Here is a 22722-nt window from a genome sequence, read left to right as displayed (position 1 = left end):
TCTTCTCATGGAACACTGCCCTCTATGGTCTTCTGCACTGTCTTCTCCTTTAGTGATGTCACTTCTTGCTTCTGGAAAACTCATCCAGAAAACTTTTGTGACTCTGTTTCTAGGGTAACTGTCTGGATTCTTATCCTCCCAAGTGGTTCCAATTTATTGATTCCAAGCTTCTTTCATTAGACCTATCTCCTGAATCCCTTGCTGACATTGACCTCCACAGGGCCCACTCAATTATTATTAAATCTAAACTTTGGGAAGCTGAATTCAACCAACTCTCCTCCAATCTCAACCCCACCTGTTCTCCCCAGTTTTTTGGCCTTCTCCCTTCACTTGGTCGCCCTGGTAACTACTTCAGTAAGCTGATTAATCCTACCAAGAGGAGAGCCTTTATGCTCGCGAGATTCAACATCTTCCCTTCAGCTGTTCATTCTGGCAGATTTTCCAATATTCTGCACAACCGCAGATTATGTCCTTTTTGCTCCCTAGAACCGGACACAGTGGACCACATTTTACTCTGTTGCCCGGCTCACCAATCTCTTCGAGACATTCATTTGAAACCCCTGCTGTCTCTTTTCTTGGGCACTTCTACCGATCCTTTACTTGTCTTCCTGAGTGATAATTCTGTAGCCACTACCAACGCAGTAGCAGAATTTCTTGCCGCTGTTGCCAAGCTAAAACCCCCACCCTGATTTTACTCCTTCCATTGCTTCCCCCCCTTTTTCCCTTACCAGCTCTCTGTTGCGCTTTTTCTATCGGCAACATAGCTATTGTGCTGGCTACTGTTATTGTTATTTACTGTTTTAATGCCAATAAAGGTTATGGAAATGGAATGGAGTAACTGTCCGTAGAGTCAGCTGAGGAAGAGGGACAGGCAATGTGTTACTTCAGACAGTTGCCCAAAAAGCAGATCCACAGAACCTGAAAGACGTTTTCAGGGGTTTCAATCACTGTGCTCCAAACTCCCATGGCACACCTGTGGACCTTTCATGGCACACTAATGTGCCGTGGCACAATGATTGAAAGTCATTGGGTTAGCTGATTGGTTGAGGAGGACCCAAGGGCAATCCCAGAGGTTTTTGTGGTTTAGGATGCTGGAGCATGAATTGCAGGTTCATCCCTGAAGTACATGCAACTTGGAGCTGGCTATGCAATTCCGTTTCCTTGACCACACCCCCCACCCCTTGTTGAGCAGGGGGTAGTGTGAGAGCCTGGATTGCCATCAGGCGATCCTGTGTTTTGAGTCAGGGAAGAAATGCCCCAAAAGGGATCTAGAGATCCACAGGCCGCGGTGGCTCTTAGTGGATTCTGCTTGCCCAGCGCTCATGCAGAGCTTCTGAACATGGAGGTGTTCAGCAATGATATTAGTGCCGTTTGGCTCGAAAGCACAGTTCGTTGGTGTCAAGCTGACTCCTCAGCCTCCAGCAGCAGTAGCATAGCTAGAGGGGGGGCAAAATGGTATCCCAGGCACTGCAATGTGCTGTGTAAGCTGCCTCTACCACTTGACATCAGAACCATTCCGGGCAGTGATAGTGTCGTACCCCTCCCCCGAAGAGCAGAGCCAGTTGGTTGACAGGTGCAAATTCTATCCAGTGCCGCTGAGACCGAATGAGCAAGACACTGAAAGGTGGAAGGCTTTGAAGGTTTTTATTGTTTCAACAAGACATGTCCGTGACCTCTGGGAGACAGACTCTCAAATCCAGAGGCATCTTTCAAAAGGGTGGGATCCCTTTTAGACATTTCAGTTGTAATTCAAGGCATAGTCTTTCAAAAGGGGATGTTCCCCATTAACCTTCCCTGGTAACTTTCTGCTGACCTTCTCATGCACTCGCCTCCCACCCCTCTCTAATGCCCTCCTCATGCACTTGCCCCCACCTTCTTAAAGGGAAGTAGTCTGGTTTCGGTTTGCCTGTTGAACAAGTTATTTCTATTTCCAGCTATAGTGATGCATATTGTCTGCGGTTTTGTTAGCTTGTCAGCAGCAGGGGTTTGTTAATTATAAAATTTGCAAGGCAGCAAGTCTGGAGCAAAATTAGCAAGGCAGTAAGTCTGGAGCTTTTCCCCTTAAGTTCATACTTTGCCTGTCTTCGTTCTGCACCCCCTCCCTCTGTCCTGTATTGATGGTTGTTACAGGTTACTTTGGGAGGAAAGAAGGGGACCAAGACAGGTAAGTAGGTAACAATGGCAATGCACAGGAGACACAGTGAGTGCCTGCACATTGCCGTCAATGCCCAGAATGACTCTGAAGGTGAGTGGAAGGGGCAGCTTTCATGGCATGTCAAGAAGTAACAGCTCAAAAAAAGGGGTTGCCAAACAGGGTACGGGGTGGAGGCAAACAGAGGAAAAAGGAACGCCGTAAGGAGACAGAGGGAATATCAACATGAGCTCTAGAAATGTTCCTTTGCCCAGCCATTGGGTGGGAAGGGGGGAGGAACTGGGGCCCTGAAACCTGAACCTGTGTTGGGCCTTCTGACCCGACATGGGGACTCTCAACTCTGTTTTGCCGGCATAGACTTGAGTAGCTCCACTGCAGAGCCAGCGCTCTTACCCAGAGGAATAGGATGTGTCAGGTTTTTGGCATCCCAGGCTAGAGATTGTTATTAGCCAGGATGTGGCAGGAGGTCCTGATATCTGGGCCTGGTGTGAAGCCACCAGCAAGGCAGCACAGCTGATGCAATCAACTGCGCCTGCTGCAGGTGGGGGTCACGTGACTTGGGGAGAGATGAGCACTGAGTCACGTAGGCTATGGAGGAATGGTGCAGTGCACCACTGGACAGCCAATCAGAGTGGGTCACAAGACTGTCTTGTGACTATGAGGTCACCCTACTCTGACTGGCTGGCCCCAGTATATGTGGGGCAAGCACAGACTCCTGGGTGTGGGTTGTTGTGATGGAGTTTCTGCTGCTGGTTTGTGTACTGATTTTGGACTGCCTTCTCGTGACTGTGACCTGCTGTATCCCTGACTTCTGGACCATTTGACTGACTACTCTTCTGCCTGCTCCTTTTACCAATACCTGCTTCTGCAACAAACAAGCCTGTGTCTGCTTCTCTGGCTCTGTTTGGGATCGCCTGCTTCTTTTGCTATCTCCCTACACTCCCGTGCCGTTCTGCTATCGGAAAAGCAAGGGCTATCCTCCCCTGCTGACCTGACAGGATAAATGTCCACTTCCCCAAAGGAGATACCAGTGGCTGCTGTGCGCTTAGGATACAGCCATAGCCATTTTGGTGTCGCTGCTCCTCTGGGCACCAGGCAGTTCAGGAATGGGCTGTGAGACAGCACAGAAACCACAGGAGGGGGCAGGGTTAGTCCAAATTTCAGCACAGATAGGCAAAACTTAGAACTAGCCCTTCCCACCAGAGATGGTAGAATCAAGGCCCTCCCTTAAACATTTGGCATGCCAGTGAGCTGTAGCTCTGTAGGGGTCATTGTGATCTGGAAACCCATGCAGGCAAGTTGTCTCCACATCTACCATGTGTTCAGATGCTCCAGCAAGCAGGAATATGAGAAGAGCTGAGATGTCCATCCAGTCCATAGGGCTGTCTACCACAGTGGCTGGGGAAATGACCCACAAAGCCCTCAAGCAGGACATGGAGACAACCACTCATCCCCCTCTTTGGGGGGTATATAACATTCAAAGGATGGCCTTCTAGTCTTGACATTTTGCATCACATTTCAGGAGTTTGAAGAAATTCTTTCGCATGAACTCCAATAATACAGGCCAACAAACATTGTACTTCCTTAAATGTTACACCAATTCCTGGGTATATTTGGGGTGCCGATTCCAAAAACGGCATCTGTTTTGACCTATCACAACTAGTTTTGGAGACACGGCAGAGCCTCTTTAGCCTCATGAGGAAGCTGCTTGAACCATTCACTAAGAAGGCTATACTATATCTCCAAAACTAGACGTGATAGGGCAAAACGGATGCCGTTTTTGGAATTGGCATCCCAAATTCATATCAAACCACCCTAAAGTTTGGGAAAAACTTTTCTGACCCTCAATTTTGTAGGCCTGTGTAATCAGTATTATTATGCCTTTATCACAGTAGTCAGGACAAAGGAAGATGAAACTGAATAATGACTTTCCTGCACCCATCCACTGAGTTCCTAGCTGGGGAAGATTTGGAATCGGCTCACCTCTACTCACAGTTTGGTGTTTGACTCTCTATACTACACCAAACCCTAACAACTGCTATTGTCAGCTTTTTCCTTTCCTCAACTGTCTTTTCAACCTTTCTCCCCCATTTCCTCCACCTCCATTTTAGGTATCAAATAATTCTGATGAATCAGCTCAGTTTAGGTGAGAGGGGTAGACAACTTATCCAAGCTGTTTTGGTTTGGTATGATTTGCTTTTTAGTTGCTTTCATTATTTGCATTTTAGTATCAACAAAATATCATAGGAAAACCTTTCATTTGAGAAAGACTGGATACAGTAATTTTATTAAAATAAATATATAAATATATATTATTGGAAATAAATCAATATTAAATCACTGATATTCACTATTGAACCATTTTCAGCAATGACTTCCAGTGCTAGACAAAAAATAAACCATCTTACTGGAAGGTAACAGAAAACTCATCATAAATACCATATTTTTTTTATGTTAGGCCGCTATGTTTTATATGGGACAAATATAACTGATTTATTCAGTTGTTATGTATTATATATCATAGGCTTGTACTCACTACTGTTCTCTTTGTTGTGTTGTTGTGTTTGTGTTTGTTATGTATGCCAATAAAGGTCTTATCTATCTATCTATCTATCTATCTACCTATCTATCTATCTATCTATCTATCTATCTATCTATCTATCTATCTATCTATCTATCTATCTATCTATCTATCTATCTAATACCATATTTGATATTGAACATTCTCTTGCAGATGACAGCCTACATCCCAATCTTCTTAATTTCTTACAGGAAGCTTTCTAAATGCAGATCTGAAAGCATCATGAACCTGTTTGTTCCTCAAGCAGTAGATGAATGGATTGAGAAAAGGGGACACAATGGTGTTAAGAATAGACACAGGCTTACTGAAATCTAAGTGACTGGTACCACTTGGTTTTATGTACATGAAAATGCAACTGCCATAAGTGATGGAGACCACAATGATATGCGATGCACAAGTGGAGAAGGCCTTCTGTCTCCCTGTGGCTGACGGGATCTTTATGATGGTGGAAATGATGTTGATGTAGGACACAACGTTTACAGCCAAAGTCCCAAGGAGGGAGAGTGTAGCAATGAGAAAATCAATGAGTTCCAGCAGTCTTGTGTCAGCAGAAGCAAGTTTGATCAATGGTCCACTGTCACAGAAAAAATGGTTGATGACGTTAGGGCCACAAAATGGCATCTGAAATAGTACAACTGCAGGACCAGTCATGAACAATAACCCCCACATCCAAGAGTAAAACACGAGCATTGTGCAGATTTGACCGTTCATTATGGCTGAGTAGCGAAGAGGGTTGCAGATGGCCACATACCTGTCAAAGGACATTACAGCCAGCAGAAAAAATTCTGTGGTTCCCAGAACAAAATACAGGAAGGACTGGGCAAAACAACCAGGTACCGATATAGTCTTATGGCCCGTTGCCATATTAGCCAATGTTTTGGGGATGATTGTGGTGGTGAACACAATCTCCAAGAAGGCAAAATGGCGCAGGAAATAATACATGGGGGTGTCCAGCTGGGGATCCACCAGTGTGATGACAATAATGACCATGTTCCCTATGATGGTCAACGGATATGTGCATATGAGTAGAGTGAATAATATGATTTCAAGTTGTTGATTGTTTGTAAAGCCCAGAAGTGTGAAGTCCCCCTCTGTGGTGCAGTTCTTTATTTTGGGCATCACGTATCTAATCCGTTGCTTATGGCTATATTTGCGTTTGCCTTTTAAATTAAATTGCCCAACGCAGATTCTCTGCAATTTATTCAGGGTAGTCACTGCTAATGTCATTCAAAACTGACTGAGTTTCTTCAGTCTAGCACTCCGTCTTCAACCATGGTGCACTAAAAGCAAATTCACTGGGCATTCCCTCTCTTTGTTGCAGCTGCTGATGTCTAGTATCAGAGAATATCAGGCGAATGTTCACATATCTCCTAAATGCCAACTTTTCTTTTCAGTTATGTGTCCAGTCCTCATGTGCCCTTTGCTAGCGAAAGTCTGAATGCAACTCCATGTGTACCACTCATAAATTCTGCTAAATCTGTGCATCTAGTACTCTGCCATTCATTTCCAAGTGCAAAATTTTTAATGCACAGTGCAAAGGTGAGTGAACATAAAACATAAGAACATAAGAACAGCCCCACTGGATCAGGCCATAGGCCCATCTAGTCCAGCTTCCTGTATCTCACAGCGGCCCACCAAATGCCCCAGGGAGCACACCAGATAACAAGAGACCTCATCCTGGTGCTCTCCCCTACATCTGGCATTCTGACTTAACCCATTCCTAAAATCAGGAGGTTGCGCATACACATCATGGCTTGTACCCCATAATGGATTTTTCCTCCAGAAACTCGTCCAATCCCCTTTTAAAGGCGTCTAGGCTAGACGCCAGCACCACATCCTGTGGCAAGGAGTTCCACAGACCGACCACGCGCTGAGTAAAGAAATATTTTCTCTTGTCTGTCCTAACCCGCCCAACACTCAATTTTAGTGGATGTCCCCTGGTTCTGGTATTATGTGAGAGTGTAAAGAGCATCTCCCTATCCACTCTGTCCATCCCCTGCAAAATTTTGTATGTCTCAATCATGTCCCCCCTCAAGCGTCTCTTTTCTAGGCTGAAGAGGCCCAAACGCCGTAGCCTTTCCTCATAAGGAAGGTGCCCCAGCCCCGTAATCATCTTAGTCGCTCTCTTTTGCACCTTTTCCATTTCCACTATGTCTTTTTTGAGATGCGGCGACCAGAACTGGACACAATACTCCAGGTGTGGCCTTACCATAGATTTGTACAACGGCATTATAATACTAACCGTTTTGTTCTCAATACCCTTCCTAATGATCCCAAGCATAGAATTGGCCTTCTTCACTGCCGCCGCACATTGGGTCGACACTTTCATCGACCTGTCCACCACCACCCCAAGATCTCTCTCCTGATCTGTCACAGACAGCTCAGAACCCATCAGCCTATATCTAAAGTTTTGATTTTTTTGCCCCAATGTGCATGACTTTACACTTACTGACATTGAAGCGCATCTGCCATTTTGCTGCCCATTCTGCCAGTCTGGAGAGATCCTTCTGGAGCTCCTCACAATCACTTCTGGTCTTTACCACTCGGAAAAGTTTGGTGTCATCTGCAAACTTAGCCACTTCACTGCTCAACCCTGTCTCCAGGTCATTTATGAAGAGGTTGAAAAGCACCGGTCCCAGGACAGATCCTTGGGGCACACCGCTTTTCACCTCTCTCCATTGTGAAAATTGCCCATTGACACCCACTCTCTGCTTCCTGGCCTCCAACCAGTTCTCAATCCAGGAGATTGAGTTTGGCAATTAGTTTGGCAATTGGCAATTAGTTTACTTACCACTTACAATCGACCTCGACAGAATGACATTTACTTTGTTGAGCCAGCTCCTCAAATATCTCTAAAGTACATCCAATACAGGTAAACAAGCAGGTAGGATGTTGATCTTCTCTTTCTAAGCAAGCACGGAGACTTAACAAGTTTCATTCACCCTGTGCATTTTCTGAAATGGTAACTAGGTGGTCAATACCTTCTAGCAGCTTCTTTGCTTTCATGGCTCACATGCAAGCCATCTCTTGGGTGAGATGCTGGCATTTCGCTCTGTGCTCCAAGAGAGGCCATGGAAGCAGGCTCAGGTAGTAATTGTGCAGATTCTTATTATGTCCCTGAACACACAGCAAAAGTATATTAGGTCCTTCCTTATTAGTATACACAAGAGACATGAATTTTGTTTCCCAAGGAAGTTGAAAACTTATTGTACAATCAATGAAATAAACTCGTGCCTTGATTAGTCTCTTTCCACCACAGGTCATGTATGTGTGTAGCTCTAAAATTCCAATGGAACTGACCCCAATTTGCTGCCCACAATTCTCTTCCATGAGTGTTGTGTCTGAATACTTTCTGGGATATTTTCTGAGTATTTTCCAGCCTTCACTCACCAATCCATTACTGTACTTGACATTCGATTTTCAGAGCAGAATATCTGATATTTGACAAGAAGTGACAGTGTTTGATAACTACCCTGATGCTCCCCCCTCCCATTTCTCTGTGTAGCAATGATATTGGGAGCAAGCAGGACTCAAGAGTCCAGCTGCTGGATGTAGTGCAGGAGCAGAAGCAATGAAGAGAAGGCAGGCAGGTTTCAAAGGTAGATGCAGGGAAGAAGCTACTGGACCAGCCTCCTCCCAGCCTTTTTATTCACTCCTCAAGCAGTACAGAGCAAGCTGGGGTTACTTTCGGTTAGAGATGACGCTAGCTGGCAACTAACTGGCAACAACACATTCCTGAGATAAGGACGTGTCTCCAAAACACTGTCTCCCACCCTGTTTACTAGGTACCAGGCAGTGAACAAGGTCAGCTCAGAGTGTGCTCTGAAAGCAGAAGTAGATTTGCCTGTATTGCCAAGTTCACCAAGTTCATGTTACTATGCGTAGTTACTACACTCTGCATGGATACAATTTGCTTTTGGGAAATATTGATAGGCCATACAGCTCACAAAGCTCCCCCGTTGTTGCTTGTCAGAATTAAAGCAATCTCAAAATGCTGTCATTTTAAATACCTCCAATTTTATATTTTCAAATAAACAATTATATTTAAAAATGTATTGGAACTCCAAAGGGGATTTAGGCATGGCACAAGCCCTTTCTTTCATGGATGATATCTGCAAATTCCTTCAGGACTAACTTTGGGGTGGACAGAGTGGATAGGGAGATGCTCTTTACACTCTCACATAACACCAGAACCAGGGGACATCCACTAAAATTGAGTGTTGGGCGGGTTAGGACAGACAAGAAAATATGTCTTTACTCAGCGTGTGGTCGGTCTGTGGAACTCCTTGCCACAGGATGTGGTGCTGACGCCTTTAAAAGTTTCTGGAGGAAAAATCCATTACGGGTACAAGCCATGATGTGTATGCGCAACCTCCTGATTTTAGAAATGGGTTATGTCAGAATGCCGGATGTAAGGGAGGGCACCAGGATGAGGTCTGTTGTTATCTGGTGTGCTCCCTGGGGCATTTGGTGGGCTGCTGTGAGATACAGGAAGCTGGACTAGATGGGCCTATGGCCTGATCCAGTGGGGCTGTTCTTATGTTCATTAGAGTCAATGGGGCTTACTCCCAGGTAAGCGTGGGTAGGGTTGCAGCCTGAACCGAGGGGGAGGGGGCTGTAAAGCAAGAAAGAAAAGGCTTGGGGTCCAATCCCAAACTCGTTTACTCGGGAGTAAGGCTAGAATCCTATCCCCACTTTCCTGGGAGCAAGCCCCACTGACTCTGGTGGGACTTCCTTCTGAGTCCCATGCATGGGATTGGGCTCCAAGTCGATGAGTTCAGCGGGGCTTCCTCCATGTTTCAGAACTGCAAACTACCTGGTCTGGATGCGCTCCCTCCCTTCCCAGATCCTTGGGCGGCGAGGGGGGTGGAGGATTCCAGGCAGGGTAGCTCGGAGGGAGTTTTTCCTGCAGGAGTTGCCTGACCCTCCTGCTGTCAGTGACCCCGTTTCGAGAAGTCCTGGCACGCCCTGGAAAGTCAAGTGCTGCCATACTTCAAAGAAAAGTATGGAGTATCACTGGGAGTGAGGAGTGAGTGTGTGAGTAAGTGCGTGAAGCAGCAACTTATGGCTCCAATAGAAACGGTTGTGGTGACTCAACCCGCAGTCCCCCTGGGCGATCCTCGAACTAGTTTGTTACGAGGACTTCTTCTTCGTATTAGCTAAGTTTGTATTTCCCCCCCAGTAGCGTAAGGCGCCACTGGGCTGTACTACAACTTTACTCCAGAGTTTTGTTTTTTTTACTCTGCTCAAGTCTCTACATGTCTACTCAGAAACCCTAACCCTAACCCTTACCCTACATGTAACCCTACATGTAACCCTAACCCTTACCCTTACATGTCTACTCAGAAACCCTAACCCTAACCCTTACCCTAACCCTAACCCTAACCCTAACCCTAACCCTAACCCTATGCATGTCTGCTCAGAAGTAACTCCCTTTATAGTCAATGGGGCTTACTCCCAGGAAAGTGTGGATAGGATTGCAGCCTAAATGTCTTGCATAAAGTAGTGTCCAACAACACAGGAGATGGAGCCTGATCCCAAGCAACTTTTACTCATAAGTAAGTGGGGGGAGGCTTCTTTCTAGTGTCACTTAGCACCGCTGCCTTCAAAGGACCTTTCTATAAGGACAAAGGCTCCTAAAAGGTTTCAGATCCTGGTTAGGAGGCGGCTGCGTCCATGATATGATTGGCTATGATATGTTATGCTTTCTTTTCCCTTGAACAGACGTTAACAGATTTTTTATTTGGCTCCGGATACACGCAAAGAAGTTTTATAGCACATCGTTATGCTAATTGTGTTCTTATGCATTCAGTTAATATGTGTCTTTTTATATATAGTGTATTAATATTATGACTACGCACCTTGTATTTTGTTTTTGTATGAGCTATATGTCTCAATAGTGTTGAATGCCTTTTTGTTATCCTCTCTGTATGTGTTAAGATACTACTAGGCAACACATGATTATTACTTATTCCTCCAATAAAAAATGGTTTAAAAATAAATAAATAAAAGATTAACAAATTGTGAGTTCCTGCACCTTTTTTTTTTCCAAAAAAAAAAAAAATACACTGGATGGAGGCAACCACAAGACTCCCTCCCCCAATACAGTGGGTTATAACATAAAAACTATGTGCTTTCTATTCAGTCTTGACATTGTGTAGCACATTTCCAGAGTTCAGATAGCTTCACTTACATAATATCCAGTCATCCTTGAACTGGGCTCTCCTGGACTCACAGCTTGGTGCCTGAGTCACAATACCAGGGTGGCCAACCTTTCAACTTTAGGGTTCCTGGATCTTTAACAATTGTGGAGAGGAGGGAATTTCAGCAGGTGCCACTTCTCCTCTCACAGATGCGCCTGCTGAAATTCCCTCCACGCCACCATTGTTGCAGTCCTAAAGTTGAAAGGTTGGCCACTCCTGCTCCATACCCATTGTTGGCAACCTTCAGTCTCGAAAGACTGGTATCATGCTCTGAAAGCTGGTTCTGGAACAGCATCTAGTGTGGCTGAAAAGGCCAATTCGGGAGTGACAATCCCTTCCACACTGGGAGCAAGTGCATACTAAACCATTCTATAACAACTGCTCTTCTCATCTTACTCCTTTTCTTAATTTTTGTCCACCATTTCCACCACTACCACCACTGCCATACATTTATGGTGTCAAATAATTGCAGTGAATCAGCTCATGTTACATGATAAAGGCAGGTCATCTCAACCAAGCTGATTTGTTTTAGTATGAATTGTTTTATAGTTACCTCCTTTATTCGTCATTATTTTAATATCAATGGAATATCACTGGAAAAACCTTATATGAGAAACACAAGATACAATTAATTATAATCAATATACAAATATTATTTTTATAAGTATCAAATGGTATTTACTATTAAACAATTGTCAGCAGTGACATTCAGTCTTGGAGGGGGGGAAATAATCTTACTGGGAGGTAACAAAAATTTCATCATAAATACTATACCAGGCTGTATGTTCAATATTTAATTTCATGGTGATGGCAGTCTATATCATAAGAACATAAGAACAGCCCCACTGGATCAGGCCATAGGTCCATCTAGTCCAGCTTCCTGTATCTCACAGCAGCCCACCAAATGCCCCAAGGAGCACACCAGATAACAAGAGACCTCATCCTGGTGCCCTCCCTTGCATCTGGCATTCTGACATAACCCATTTCTAAAATCAGGAGGTTGCGCATACCCATCATGGCTTGTACCCCGTAATGGATTTTTCCTCCAGAAACTTGTCCAATCCCCTTTTAAAGGCATCCAGGCCAGTCGCCATCACCACATCCTGTGGCAAAGAGTTCCACAGACCAACCACACGCTGAGTAAAGAAATATTTTCTTTTGTCGGTTCTAACTCTCCCAACACTCAATTTTAGTGGATGTCCCTTGTTCTGGTGTTATGTGAGAGTGTAAAGAGCATCTCCCTATCCACTCTGTCCATCCCCTGCATAATTTTGTATGTCTCAATCATGTCCCCCCTCAGGCGTCTCTTTTCTAGGCTGAAGAGGCCCAAACGCCGTAGCCTTTCCTCATAAGGAAGGTGCCCCAGCCCCGTAATCATCTTAGTTGCTCTCTTTTGCACCTTTTCCATTTCCACTATGTCTTTTTTGAGATGCGGCGACCAGAACTGGACACAATACTCCAGGTATGGCCTTACCATAGATTCTCTCTCATATCCAGAGAGCATTCGGGGGGGGGGGGGAATGGAGGCTCCAAGCAGATAGGTGACATGAGAACATCTTCAGTAAAATTGGTGGATAGGAGAAACATGTAAACCAATGGCCCCCTTTCAAGCATTGACTCACCGCACCTCACCCCCCAACGCATGAGTCAAAGCTTCTTCCCTGAGAACTTTGGGCTCAGCACCACATCAGTGCAAAGTTTACATCCACAGAATGAACTTGCTTCTTAGATTTAAATCCCACTAAAGAAAATGGTGTTTACCTCCCAGGAAAATTCTTGGCACTGAAGTGGCAATTCAGTGGCAATTTACGACAGTAATTGGTGTTCAATTGTTATAAGAAATCAAGGAGGAAATAGAAAACAGTGTCTTTGTAACTGCTATTTTCCCAAGGAGGTGAATAACACCAAAGTTTGTGTTTAATATTTTGTGTGGATGTCGGTCTTCTTGCCAATCATCTTGAATTCTTACAGAACCCAACAAATTTTCTAAAAACAGCTCTCAAGGCATCTTGAACCTGTTTGTTCCGCAAGCAGTATATGAATGGGATCAAAAGAGGAGCCACAACGGTGTTCAGGATAGCCACCACCTTGCTGAAATCTAATTCAGTAATTCCTTTTGGCTTAAGGTACATGAAAATGCAACTGCCGTAAGTGATGGAGACCACAATGATGTGAGAAACGCAAGTGGAGAAGGCCTTCTTTCTCCCTGCGGCTGATGGGATGCGCATGACCGTGGTAGTAATTTTGACATAAGACACAAGGTTAATGGCCAAAGTCCCAAGGAGAGAAAGTGTAGCAATGAGGAAGTCAGCGAGTTCCAGCAGACTTGTGTCAGCACAGGCAAGTTTGAGCAGTGGTCCACTGTCACAGAAAAAATGGTCAATGATGTTTAGTCCGCAAAACGGCATCTGAAATAACTGAATTGGAGGACCCATAATTAGCAGGAAGCCCCCCACCCAAGAACAGAGCACCAGCAAAGAGCATATTTGACTGTTCATTATGGTTGAGTAGTGCAGAGGGTTGCAGATGGCCACATATCTGTCAATAGACATTACTGCCAGCAGAAAAAACTCAGTGGTTCCCAGCACAAAGTACAGAAAGGACTGTGTGAAGCAACCAGAGAATGATATTGTCTTATAACCCGTTGCCATATTGGCCAACGTTTTGGGAATCACCACGCTGGTGTATCCAATCTCCACGACTGCAACATGCCGGAGGAAGAAATACATAGGAGTATAGAGCTGGCGATTCAGAAGTGTGATCACAATAATGACTACATTCCCTATTATGGTCAGAAGGTAAGCGCTGAAGAGCAGGAGACAAAGTGAGATTTGAAAGGCGCGGGAGCCGGCAAAGCCTAAGAGAATGAACTCCTTCACCGTCGTTCTATTCCTCATTTTTCGCACCTTCCGAAACAGTTTGTTGGGACTGCAGCGACGACATTGGAAGAGGAAACAAAGCAAAACATGAACACATTTCAGAGAACTGATCCATGATTTTGAGCACTGGAGACATGACCAGCCATATATGTGTGATGCAATTTTGAGGGAAACTGTGGGTGATCTTAAATATCCAGCTAGCTTGCGGCCAATAGCCATATTGTCCTGCATTTTGGAATATTCAGTATCCAAGTATTAAATACATAGTAGTATTACACACAATGTGTGCTTCTTGAAGCCCTGGGGCTCTCTGAGACTCGTTCAGGGTCTCCACTGGCACAGCATCAATCACCCTCTGCCTCCTACCCAGTTTGCTAATCTATCCTCCCACCTTCCCTGTTTGTGGCTTTCCTTCCTTATTCCCCTCCTGTTTTGGCTCTTTGCCCGTGTCCCATGTTGGGCTCAGAAGTGCACCACTTCACGTATGCAGCAGTGCTCCTAGAAGCCTTGTGAGTGGATCCTGAAGGCCACACTCAAAGCTCCCTTCCATGTGGCTGGCCGGTTCCTTTTCGGCAGGACCAGTGGCCCAACTCAACTGACGCTGAGCAGTATCTTCACACCACATCAGTGCTAAAAATAAACCCAGGACCGGGTATTTTAAAATGTTATTTAAACATTTTAAACATATGCTTTAAAATATTTTACTATATATTATATTATGATGACAATCAAATAAATTAATAAATATACATTTACACATTTTTTTTCCAGTTTCAAAGTCTAATGTAGTTTATCAGTGTATGCTTCTCAGAACCTAGGAAGTGAGCATACATAAGATTATGCTGCATGTTATCCTATTTGTCACCCCCCCCAAAAAAAAAAATAAAAAATAAAAAATGAACTCTTAGCAAAATGCTTATCCTTACAATTCATGAAGACAGGGGGACATTCAGGGCCCAATCCTATCCAATTTTCCAGTGCTGGTGCTGCTGTGGCAATGGTGTATGCACTGTCTTGGGGAGGCAGTCACAGAGGCCTCCTCAAAATATGGAAACATTTGTTCCCTTACCTTGGGGATGCATTGCAGCTGTACCGGTGCTGGAAAGTTGAACAGGATTGGGCCCTTGTAGTGCTTTCCTGGTCTTGGATAATGTTGGGTTCACAGTCTTCTCTGTAAATAAAAACAAGCACTTAGAACATCCAACCCATAGTGAATAACGTATTGAGGCTAAAGAATCAGCTGTGATGGAGGCTGGTCCTCTCCTGCTGTCCAAGCAAAGAGAAAGACTGTAAATGCTTCATTCTCTGAGCTCATTTTGCAAGTCTGTAACACTGTCCATGCTTTCTGGAAGATTCTGGAGTATCTTGACACACACACAGCCGCAAACTTCCTTGTATACGTTTCTTAGCTGCAGAAGAGAACACAGAAGCAACCTCTGATATATTGTGCATAGGCATGTTTTGACCCTGAGCGTATAGTACTAGGCAGCTATCGTTATCATAGTACACAAGAGACATTAACTCTGCTTCCCGGAGGAGCGGAGAACTTAGGTGCATGTGATGAAATAGGTCTATGCCACAAGCAAACTGTCTCAAAGTGCCATAGATTGTCGATCTGGATCCTGTGAGGCTATCATTCTGGATTCCAAACAGAGTTGTAACTGGATCCTTCAGTTGTCCACTGCAAGTTTTACTGCTCCATTGGAATTGTTGGGGGCTTGGGGGCTCTTCCTAGGTGGGTTGCAGCTGGAAGGCACTGTGCAGATAGGAGTTTAAGAGCAGGTATTGGTATGCACTCTGAGGTCAGCTCAGCGATTTTCAGCTCTTCTCATGGCACACTGCCCTCTATGGTCTTCTGCACTGTCTTCTCCTTTAGTGATGTCACTTCTTGCTTCTGGAAAACTCATCCAGAAAACTTTTGTGACTCTGTTTCTAGGGTAACTGTCTGGATTCTTATCCTCCCAAGTGGTTCCAATTTATTGATTCCAAGCTTCTTTCATTAGACCTATCTCCTGAATCCCTTGCTGACATTGACCTCCACAGGGCCCACTCAATTATTATTAAATCTAAACTTTGGGAAGCTGAATTCAACCAACTCTCCTCCAATCTCAACCCCACCTGTTCTCCCCAGTTTTTTGGCCTTCTCCCTTCACTTGGTCGCCCTGGTAACTACTTCAGTAAGCTGATTAATCCTACCAAGAGGAGAGCCTTTATGCTCGCGAGATTCAACATCTTCCCTTCAGCTGTTCATTCTGGCAGATTTTCCAATATTCTGCACAACCGCAGATTATGTCCTTTTTGCTCCCTAGAACCGGACACAGTGGACCACATTTTACTCTGTTGCCCGGCTCACCAATCTCTTCGAGACATTCATTTGAAACCCCTGCTGTCTCTTTTCTTGGGCACTTCTACCGATCCTTTACTTGTCTTCCTGAGTGATAATTCTGTAGCCACTACCAACGCAGTAGCAGAATTTCTTGCCGCTGTTGCCAAGCTAAAACCCCCACCCTGATTTTACTCCTTCCATTGCTTCCCCCCCTTTTTCCCTTACCAGCTCTCTGTTGCGCTTTTTCTATCGGCAACATAGCTATTGTGCTGGCTACTGTTATTGTTATTTACTGTTTTAATGCCAATAAAGGTTATGGAAATGGAATGGAGTAACTGTCCGTAGAGTCAGCTGAGGAAGAGGGACAGGCAATGTGTTACTTCAGACAGTTGCCCAAAAAGCAGATCCACAGAACCTGAAAGACGTTTTCAGAGGTTTCAATCACTGTGCTCCAAACTCCCATGGCACACCTGTGGACCTTTCATGGCACACTAATGTGCCGTGGCACAATGATTGAAAGTCATTGGGTTAGCTGATTGGTTGAGGAGGACCCAAGGGCAATCCCAGAGGTTTTTGTGGTTTAGGATGCTGGAGCATGAATTGCAGGTTCATCCCTGAAGTACATGCAACTTGGAGCTGGCTATGCAACTCCGTTTTCTTGACCACACCCCCACCCCCTTGTTGAGCAGGGGGTAGTGTGAGAGCCTGGATTGCCATCAGGCGATCCTGTGTTTTGAGTCAGGGAAGAAATGCCCCAAAAGGGATCTAGAGATCCACAGGCCGCGGTGGCTCTGAGTGGATTCTGCTGGCCCAGCGCTCATGCAGAGCTTCTGAACATGGAGCTGTTCAGCAATGATATTAGTGCCGTTTGGCTCGAAAGCACAGTTCGTTGGTGTCAAGCTGACTCCTCAGCCTCCAGCAGCAGTAGCATAGCTAGAGGGGGGGCAAAATGGTATCCCAGGCACTGCAATGTGCTGTGTAAGCTGCCTCTACCACTTGACATCAGAACCATTCCGGGCAGTGATAGTGTCGTACCCCTGCCCCGAAGAGCAGAGCCAGTTGGTTGACAGGTGTAAATTCTATCCAGTGCCGCTGAGACCGAATGAGCAAGACACTGAAAGGTGGAAGGCTTTGAAGGTTTTTATTGTTTCAACAAGACATGTCCGTGACCTCTGGGAGACAGACTCTCAAATCCAGAGGCATCTTTCAAAAGGGTGGGATCCCTTTTAGACATTTCAGTTGTAATTCAAGGCATAGTCTTTCAAAAGGGGATGTTCCCCATTAACCTTCCCTGGTAACTTTCTGCTGACCTTCTCATGCACTCGCCTCCCACCCCTCTCTAATGCCCTCCTCATGCACTTGCCCCCACCTTCTTAAAGGGAAGTAGTCTGGTTTCGGTTTGCCTGTTGAACAAGTTATTTCTATTTCCAGCTATAATGATGCATATTGTCTGCGGTTTTGTTAGCTTGTCAGCAGCAGGGGTTTGTTAATTATAAAATTTGCAAGGCAGCAAGTCTGGAGCAAAATTAGCAAGGCAGTAAGTCTGGAGCTTTTCCCCTTAAGTTCATACTTTGCCTGTCTTCGTTCTGCACCCCCTCCCTCTGTCCTGTATTGATGGTTGTTACAGGTTACTTTGGGAGGAAAGAAGGGGACCAAGACAGGTAAGTAGGTAACAATGGCAATGCACAGGAGACACAGTGAGTGCCTGCACATTGCCGTCAATGCCCAGAATGACTCTGAAGGTGAGTGGAAGGGGCAGCTTTCATGGCATGTCAAGAAGTAACAGCTCAAAAAAAGGGGTTGCCAAACAGGGTACGGGGTGGAGGCAAACAGAGGAAAAAGGAACGCCGTAAGGAGACAGAGGGAATATCAACATGAGCTCTAGAAATGTTCCTTTGCCCAGCCATTGGGTGGGAAGGGGGGAGGAACTGGGGCCCTGAAACCTGAACCTGTGTTGGGCCTTCTGACCCGACATGGGGACTCTCAACTCTGTTTTGCCGGCATAGACTTGAGTAGCTCCACTGCAGAGCCAGCGCTCTTACCCAGAGGAATAGGATGTGTCAGGTTTTTGGCATCCCAGGCTAGAGATTGTTATTAGCCAGGATGTGGCAGGAGGTCCTGATATCTGGGCCTGGTGTGAAGCCACCAGCAAGGCAGCACAGCTGATGCAATCAACTGCGCCTGCTGCAGGTGGGGGTCACGTGACTTGGGGAGAGATGAGCACTGAGTCACGTAGGCTATGGAGGAATGGTGCAGTGCACCACTGGACAGCCAATCAGAGTGGGTCACAAGACTGTCTTGTGACTATGAGGTCACCCTACTCTGACTGGCTGGCCCCAGTATATGTGGGGCAAGCACAGACTCCTGGGTGTGGGTTGTTGTGATGGAGTTTCTGCTGCTGGTTTGTGTACTGATTTTGGACTGCCTTCTCGTGACTGTGACCTGCTGTATCCCTGACTTCTGGACCATTTGACTGACTACTCTTCTGCCTGCTCCTTTTACCAATACCTGCTTCTGCAACAAACAAGCCTGTGTCTGCTTCTCTGGCTCTGTTTGGGATCGCCTGCTTCTTTTGCTATCTCCCTACACTCCTGTGCCGTTCTGCTATCGGAAAAGCAAGGGCTATCCTCCCCTGCTGACCTGACAGGATAAATGTCCACTTCCCCAAAGGAGATACCAGTGGCTGCTGTGCGCTTAGGATACAGCCATAGCCATTTTGGTGTCGCTGCTCCTCTGGGCACCAGGCAGTTCAGGAATGGGCTGCGTGACAGCACAGAAACCACAGGAGGGGACAGGGTTAGTCCAAATTTCAGCACAGATAGGCAAAACTTAGAACTAGCCCTTCCCACCAGAGATGGTAGAATCAAGGCCCTCCCTTAAACATTTGGCATGCCAGTGAGCTGTAGCTCTGTAGGGGTCATTGTGATCTGGAAACCCATGCAGGCAAGTTGTCTCCACATCTACCATGTGTTCAGATGCTCCAGCAAGCAGGAATATGAGAAGAGCTGAGATGTCCATCCAGTCCATAGGGCTGTCTACCACAGTGGCTGGGGAAATGACCCACAAAGCCCTCAAGCAGGACATGGAGACAACCACTCATCCCCCTCTTTGGGGGGTATATAACATTCAAAGGATGGCCTTCTAGTCTTGACATTTTGCATCACATTTCAGGAGTTTGAAGAAATTCTTTCGCATGAACTCCAATAATACAGGCCAACAAACATTGTACTTCCTTAAATGTTACACCAATTCCTGGGTATATTTGGGGTGCCGATTCCAAAAACGGCATCTGTTTTGACCTATCACAACTAGTTTTGGAGACACGGCAGAGCCTCTTTAGCCTCATGAGGAAGCTGCTTGAACCATTCACTAAGAAGGCTATACTATATCTCCAAAACTAGACGTGATAGGGCAAAACGGATGCCGTTTTTGGAATTGGCATCCCAAATTCATATCAAACCACCCTAAAGTTTGGGAAAAACTTTTCTGACCCTCAATTTTGTAGGCCTGTGTAATCAGTATTATTATGCCTTTATCACAGTAGTCAGGACAAAGGAAGATGAAACTGAATAATGACTTTCCTGCACCCATCCACTGAGTTCCTAGCTGGGGAAGATTTGGAATCGGCTCACCTCTACTCACAGTTTGGTGTTTGACTCTCTATACTACACCAAACCCTAACAACTGCTATTGTCAGCTTTTTCCTTTCCTCAACTGTCTTTTCAACCTTTCTCCCCCATTTCCTCCACCTCCATTTTAGGTATCAAATAATTCTGATGAATCAGCTCAGTTTAGGTGAGAGGGGTAGACAACTTATCCAAGCTGTTTTGGTTTGGTATGATTTGCTTTTTAGTTGCTTTCATTATTTGCATTTTAGTATCAACAAAATATCATAGGAAAACCTTTCATTTGAGAAAGACTGGATACAGTAATTTTATTAAAATAAATATATAAATATATATTATTGGAAATAAATCAATATTAAATCACTGATATTCACTATTGAACCATTTTCAGCAATGACTTCCAGTGCTAGACAAAAAATAAACAATCTTACTGGAAGGTAACAGAAAACTCATCATAAATACCATATTTTTTTATGTTAGGCCACTATGTTTTATATGGGACAAATATACCTGATTTATTCAGTTGTTATGTATTATATATCATAGGCTTGTACTCACTACTGTTCTCTTTGTTGTGTTGTTGTGTTTGTGTTTGTTATGTATGCCAATAAAGGTCTTATCTATCTATCTATCTATCTATCTATCTATCTATCTATCTATCTATCTATCTATCTAATACCATATTTGATATCGAACATTCTCTTGCAGATGACAGCCTACATCCCAACCTTCTTAATTTCTTACAGGAAGCTTTCTAAATGCAGATCTGAAAGCATCATGAACCTGTTTGTTCCTCAAGCAGTAGATGAATGGATTGAGAAAAGGGGACACAATGGTGTTAAGAATAGACACAGGCTTACTGAAATCTAAGTGACTGGTACCACTTGGTTTTATGTACATGAAAATGCAACTGCCATAAGTGATGGAGACCACAATGATATGCGATGCACAAGTGGAGAAGGCCTTCTGTCTCCCTGTGGCTGATGGGATCTTTATGATGGTGGAAATGATGTTGATGTAGGACACAACGTTTACAGCCAAAGTCCCAAGGAGGGAGAGTGTAGCAATGAGAAAATCAATGAGTTCCAGCAGTCTTGTGTCAGCAGAAGCAAGTTTGATCAATGGTCCACTGTCACAGAAAAAATGGTTGATGACGTTAGGGCCACAAAATGGCATCTGAAATAGTACAACTGCAGGACCAGTCATGAACAATAACCCCCACATCCAAGAGTAAAACACGAGCATTGTGCAGATTTGACCGTTCATTATGGCTGAGTAGCGAAGAGGGTTGCAGATGGCCACATACCTGTCAAAGGACATTACAGCCAGCAGAAAAAATTCTGTGGTTCCCAGAACAAAATACAGGAAGGACTGGGCAAAACAACCAGGTACCGATATAGTCTTATGGCCCGTTGCCATATTAGCCAATGTTTTGGGGATGATTGTGGTGGTGAACCCAATCTCCAAGAAGGCAAAATGGCGCAGGAAATAATACATGGGGGTGTCCAGCTGGGGATCCACCAGTGTGATGACAATAATGACCATGTTCCCTATGATGGTCAACGGATATGTGCATATGAGTAGAGTGAATAATATGATTTCAAGTTGTTGATTGTTTGTAAAGCCCAGAAGTGTGAAGTCCCCCTCTGTGGTGCAGTTCTTTATTTTGGGCATCACGTATCTAATCCGTTGCTTATGGCTATATTTGCGTTTGCCTTTTAAATTAAATTGCCCAACGCTGATTCTCTGCAATTTATTCAGGGTAGTCACTGCTAATGTCATTCAAAACTGACTGAGTTTCTTCAGTCTAGCACTCCGTCTTCAACCATGGTGCACTAAAAGCAAATTCACTGGGCATTCCCTCTCTTTGTTGCAGCTGCTGATGTCTAGTATCAGAGAATATCAGGCGAATGTTCACATATCTCCTAAATGCCAACTTTTCTTTTCAGTTATGTGTCCAGTCCTCATGTGCCCTTTGCTAGCGAAAGTCTGAATGCAACTCCATGTGTACCACTCATAAATTCTGCTAAATCTGTGCATCTAGTACTCTGCCATTCATTTCCAAGTGCAAAATTTTTAATGCACAGTGCAAAGGTGAGTGGCAATTAGTTTACTTACCACTTACAATCGACCTCGACAGAATGACATTTACTTTGTTGAGCCAGCTCCTCAAATATCTCTAAAGTACATCCAATACAGGTAAACAAGCAGGTAGGATGTTGATCTTCTCTTTCTAAGCAAGCACGGAGACTTAACAAGTTTCATTCACCCTGTGCATTTTCTGAAATGGTAACTAGGTGGTCAATACCTTCTAGCAGCTTCTTTGCTTTCATGGCTCACATGCAAGCCATCTCTTGGGTGAGATGCTGGCATTTCGCTCTGTGCTCCAAGAGAGGCCATGGAAGCAGGCTCAGGTAGTAATTGTGCAGATTCTTATTATGTCCCTGAACACACAGCAAAAGTATATTAGGTCCTTCCTTATTAGTATACACAAGAGACATGAATTTTGTTTCCCAAGGAAGTTGAAAACTTATTGTACAATCAATGAAATAAACTCGTGCCTTGATTAGTCTCTTTCCACCACAGGTCATGTATGTGTGTAGCTCTAAAATTCCAATGGAACTGACCCCAATTTGCTGCCCACAATTCTCTTCCATGAGTGTTGTGTCTGAATACTTTCTGGGATATTTTCTGAGTATTTTCCAGCCTTCACTCACCGATCCATTACTGTACTTGACATTCGATTTTCAGAGCAGAATATTTGATATTTGACAAGAAGTGACAGTGTTTGATAACTACCCTGATGCTCCCCCCCCCATTTCTCTGTGCAGCAATGATGTTGGGAGCAAGCAGGACTCAAGAGTCCAGCTGCTGGATGTAGTGCAGGAGCAGAAGCAATGAAGAGAAGGCAGGCAGGTTTCAAAGGTAGATGCAGGGAAGAAGCTACTGGACCAG

The 22722-nt window shown here is 44.7% G+C and overlaps 2 protein-coding genes across 2 annotated transcripts; both read right to left on the bottom strand.

The window, feature by feature from the left end:
* Positions 1-4910: 4910 nt before the first annotated feature.
* LOC136653631 (olfactory receptor 6E1-like) lies at positions 4911-5852 on the bottom strand. Its single transcript, XM_066630522.1, has one exon. It carries the CDS (start codon positions 5850-5852, stop codon positions 4911-4913), a length of 942 nt encoding a protein of 313 aa, XP_066486619.1.
* Positions 5853-12888: 7036 nt separating this feature from the next.
* On the bottom strand, positions 12889-21441 carry LOC136653630 (olfactory receptor 6E1-like). The gene is made up of 2 exons (XM_066630521.1): positions 21074-21441; positions 12889-13474 (listed from the first exon to the last, which is right to left on the bottom strand). Exons 1-2 carry the CDS (start codon positions 21439-21441, stop codon positions 12889-12891), a joined length of 954 nt encoding a protein of 317 aa, XP_066486618.1.
* Positions 21442-22722: the final 1281 nt, after the last annotated feature.

This window comes from Tiliqua scincoides, chromosome 5, assembly GCF_035046505.1.
Source record: "Tiliqua scincoides isolate rTilSci1 chromosome 5, rTilSci1.hap2, whole genome shotgun sequence".
In the NCBI taxonomy this organism is placed as follows: domain Eukaryota; kingdom Metazoa; phylum Chordata; class Lepidosauria; order Squamata; family Scincidae; genus Tiliqua; species Tiliqua scincoides.
This window is presented reverse-complemented; position numbering and strand designations above follow the sequence as displayed.

Excerpts from the sequence above, each read along its gene's own strand:
- LOC136653631 (XM_066630522.1), bottom strand. The coding sequence starts at position 5,852 with ATGCCCAAAATAAAGAACTGCACCACAGAGGGGGACTTCACACTTCTG.
- LOC136653630 (XM_066630521.1), bottom strand. The coding sequence starts at position 21,441 with ATGCCCAAAATAAAGAACTGCACCACAGAGGGGGACTTCACACTTCTG. Across the intron at positions 13,475-21,073 it reads GCTGTAATGTCCTTTGACAG|ATATGTGGCCATCTGCAACC; the intron begins GTATGTGGCCAT and ends GTCTATTGACAG.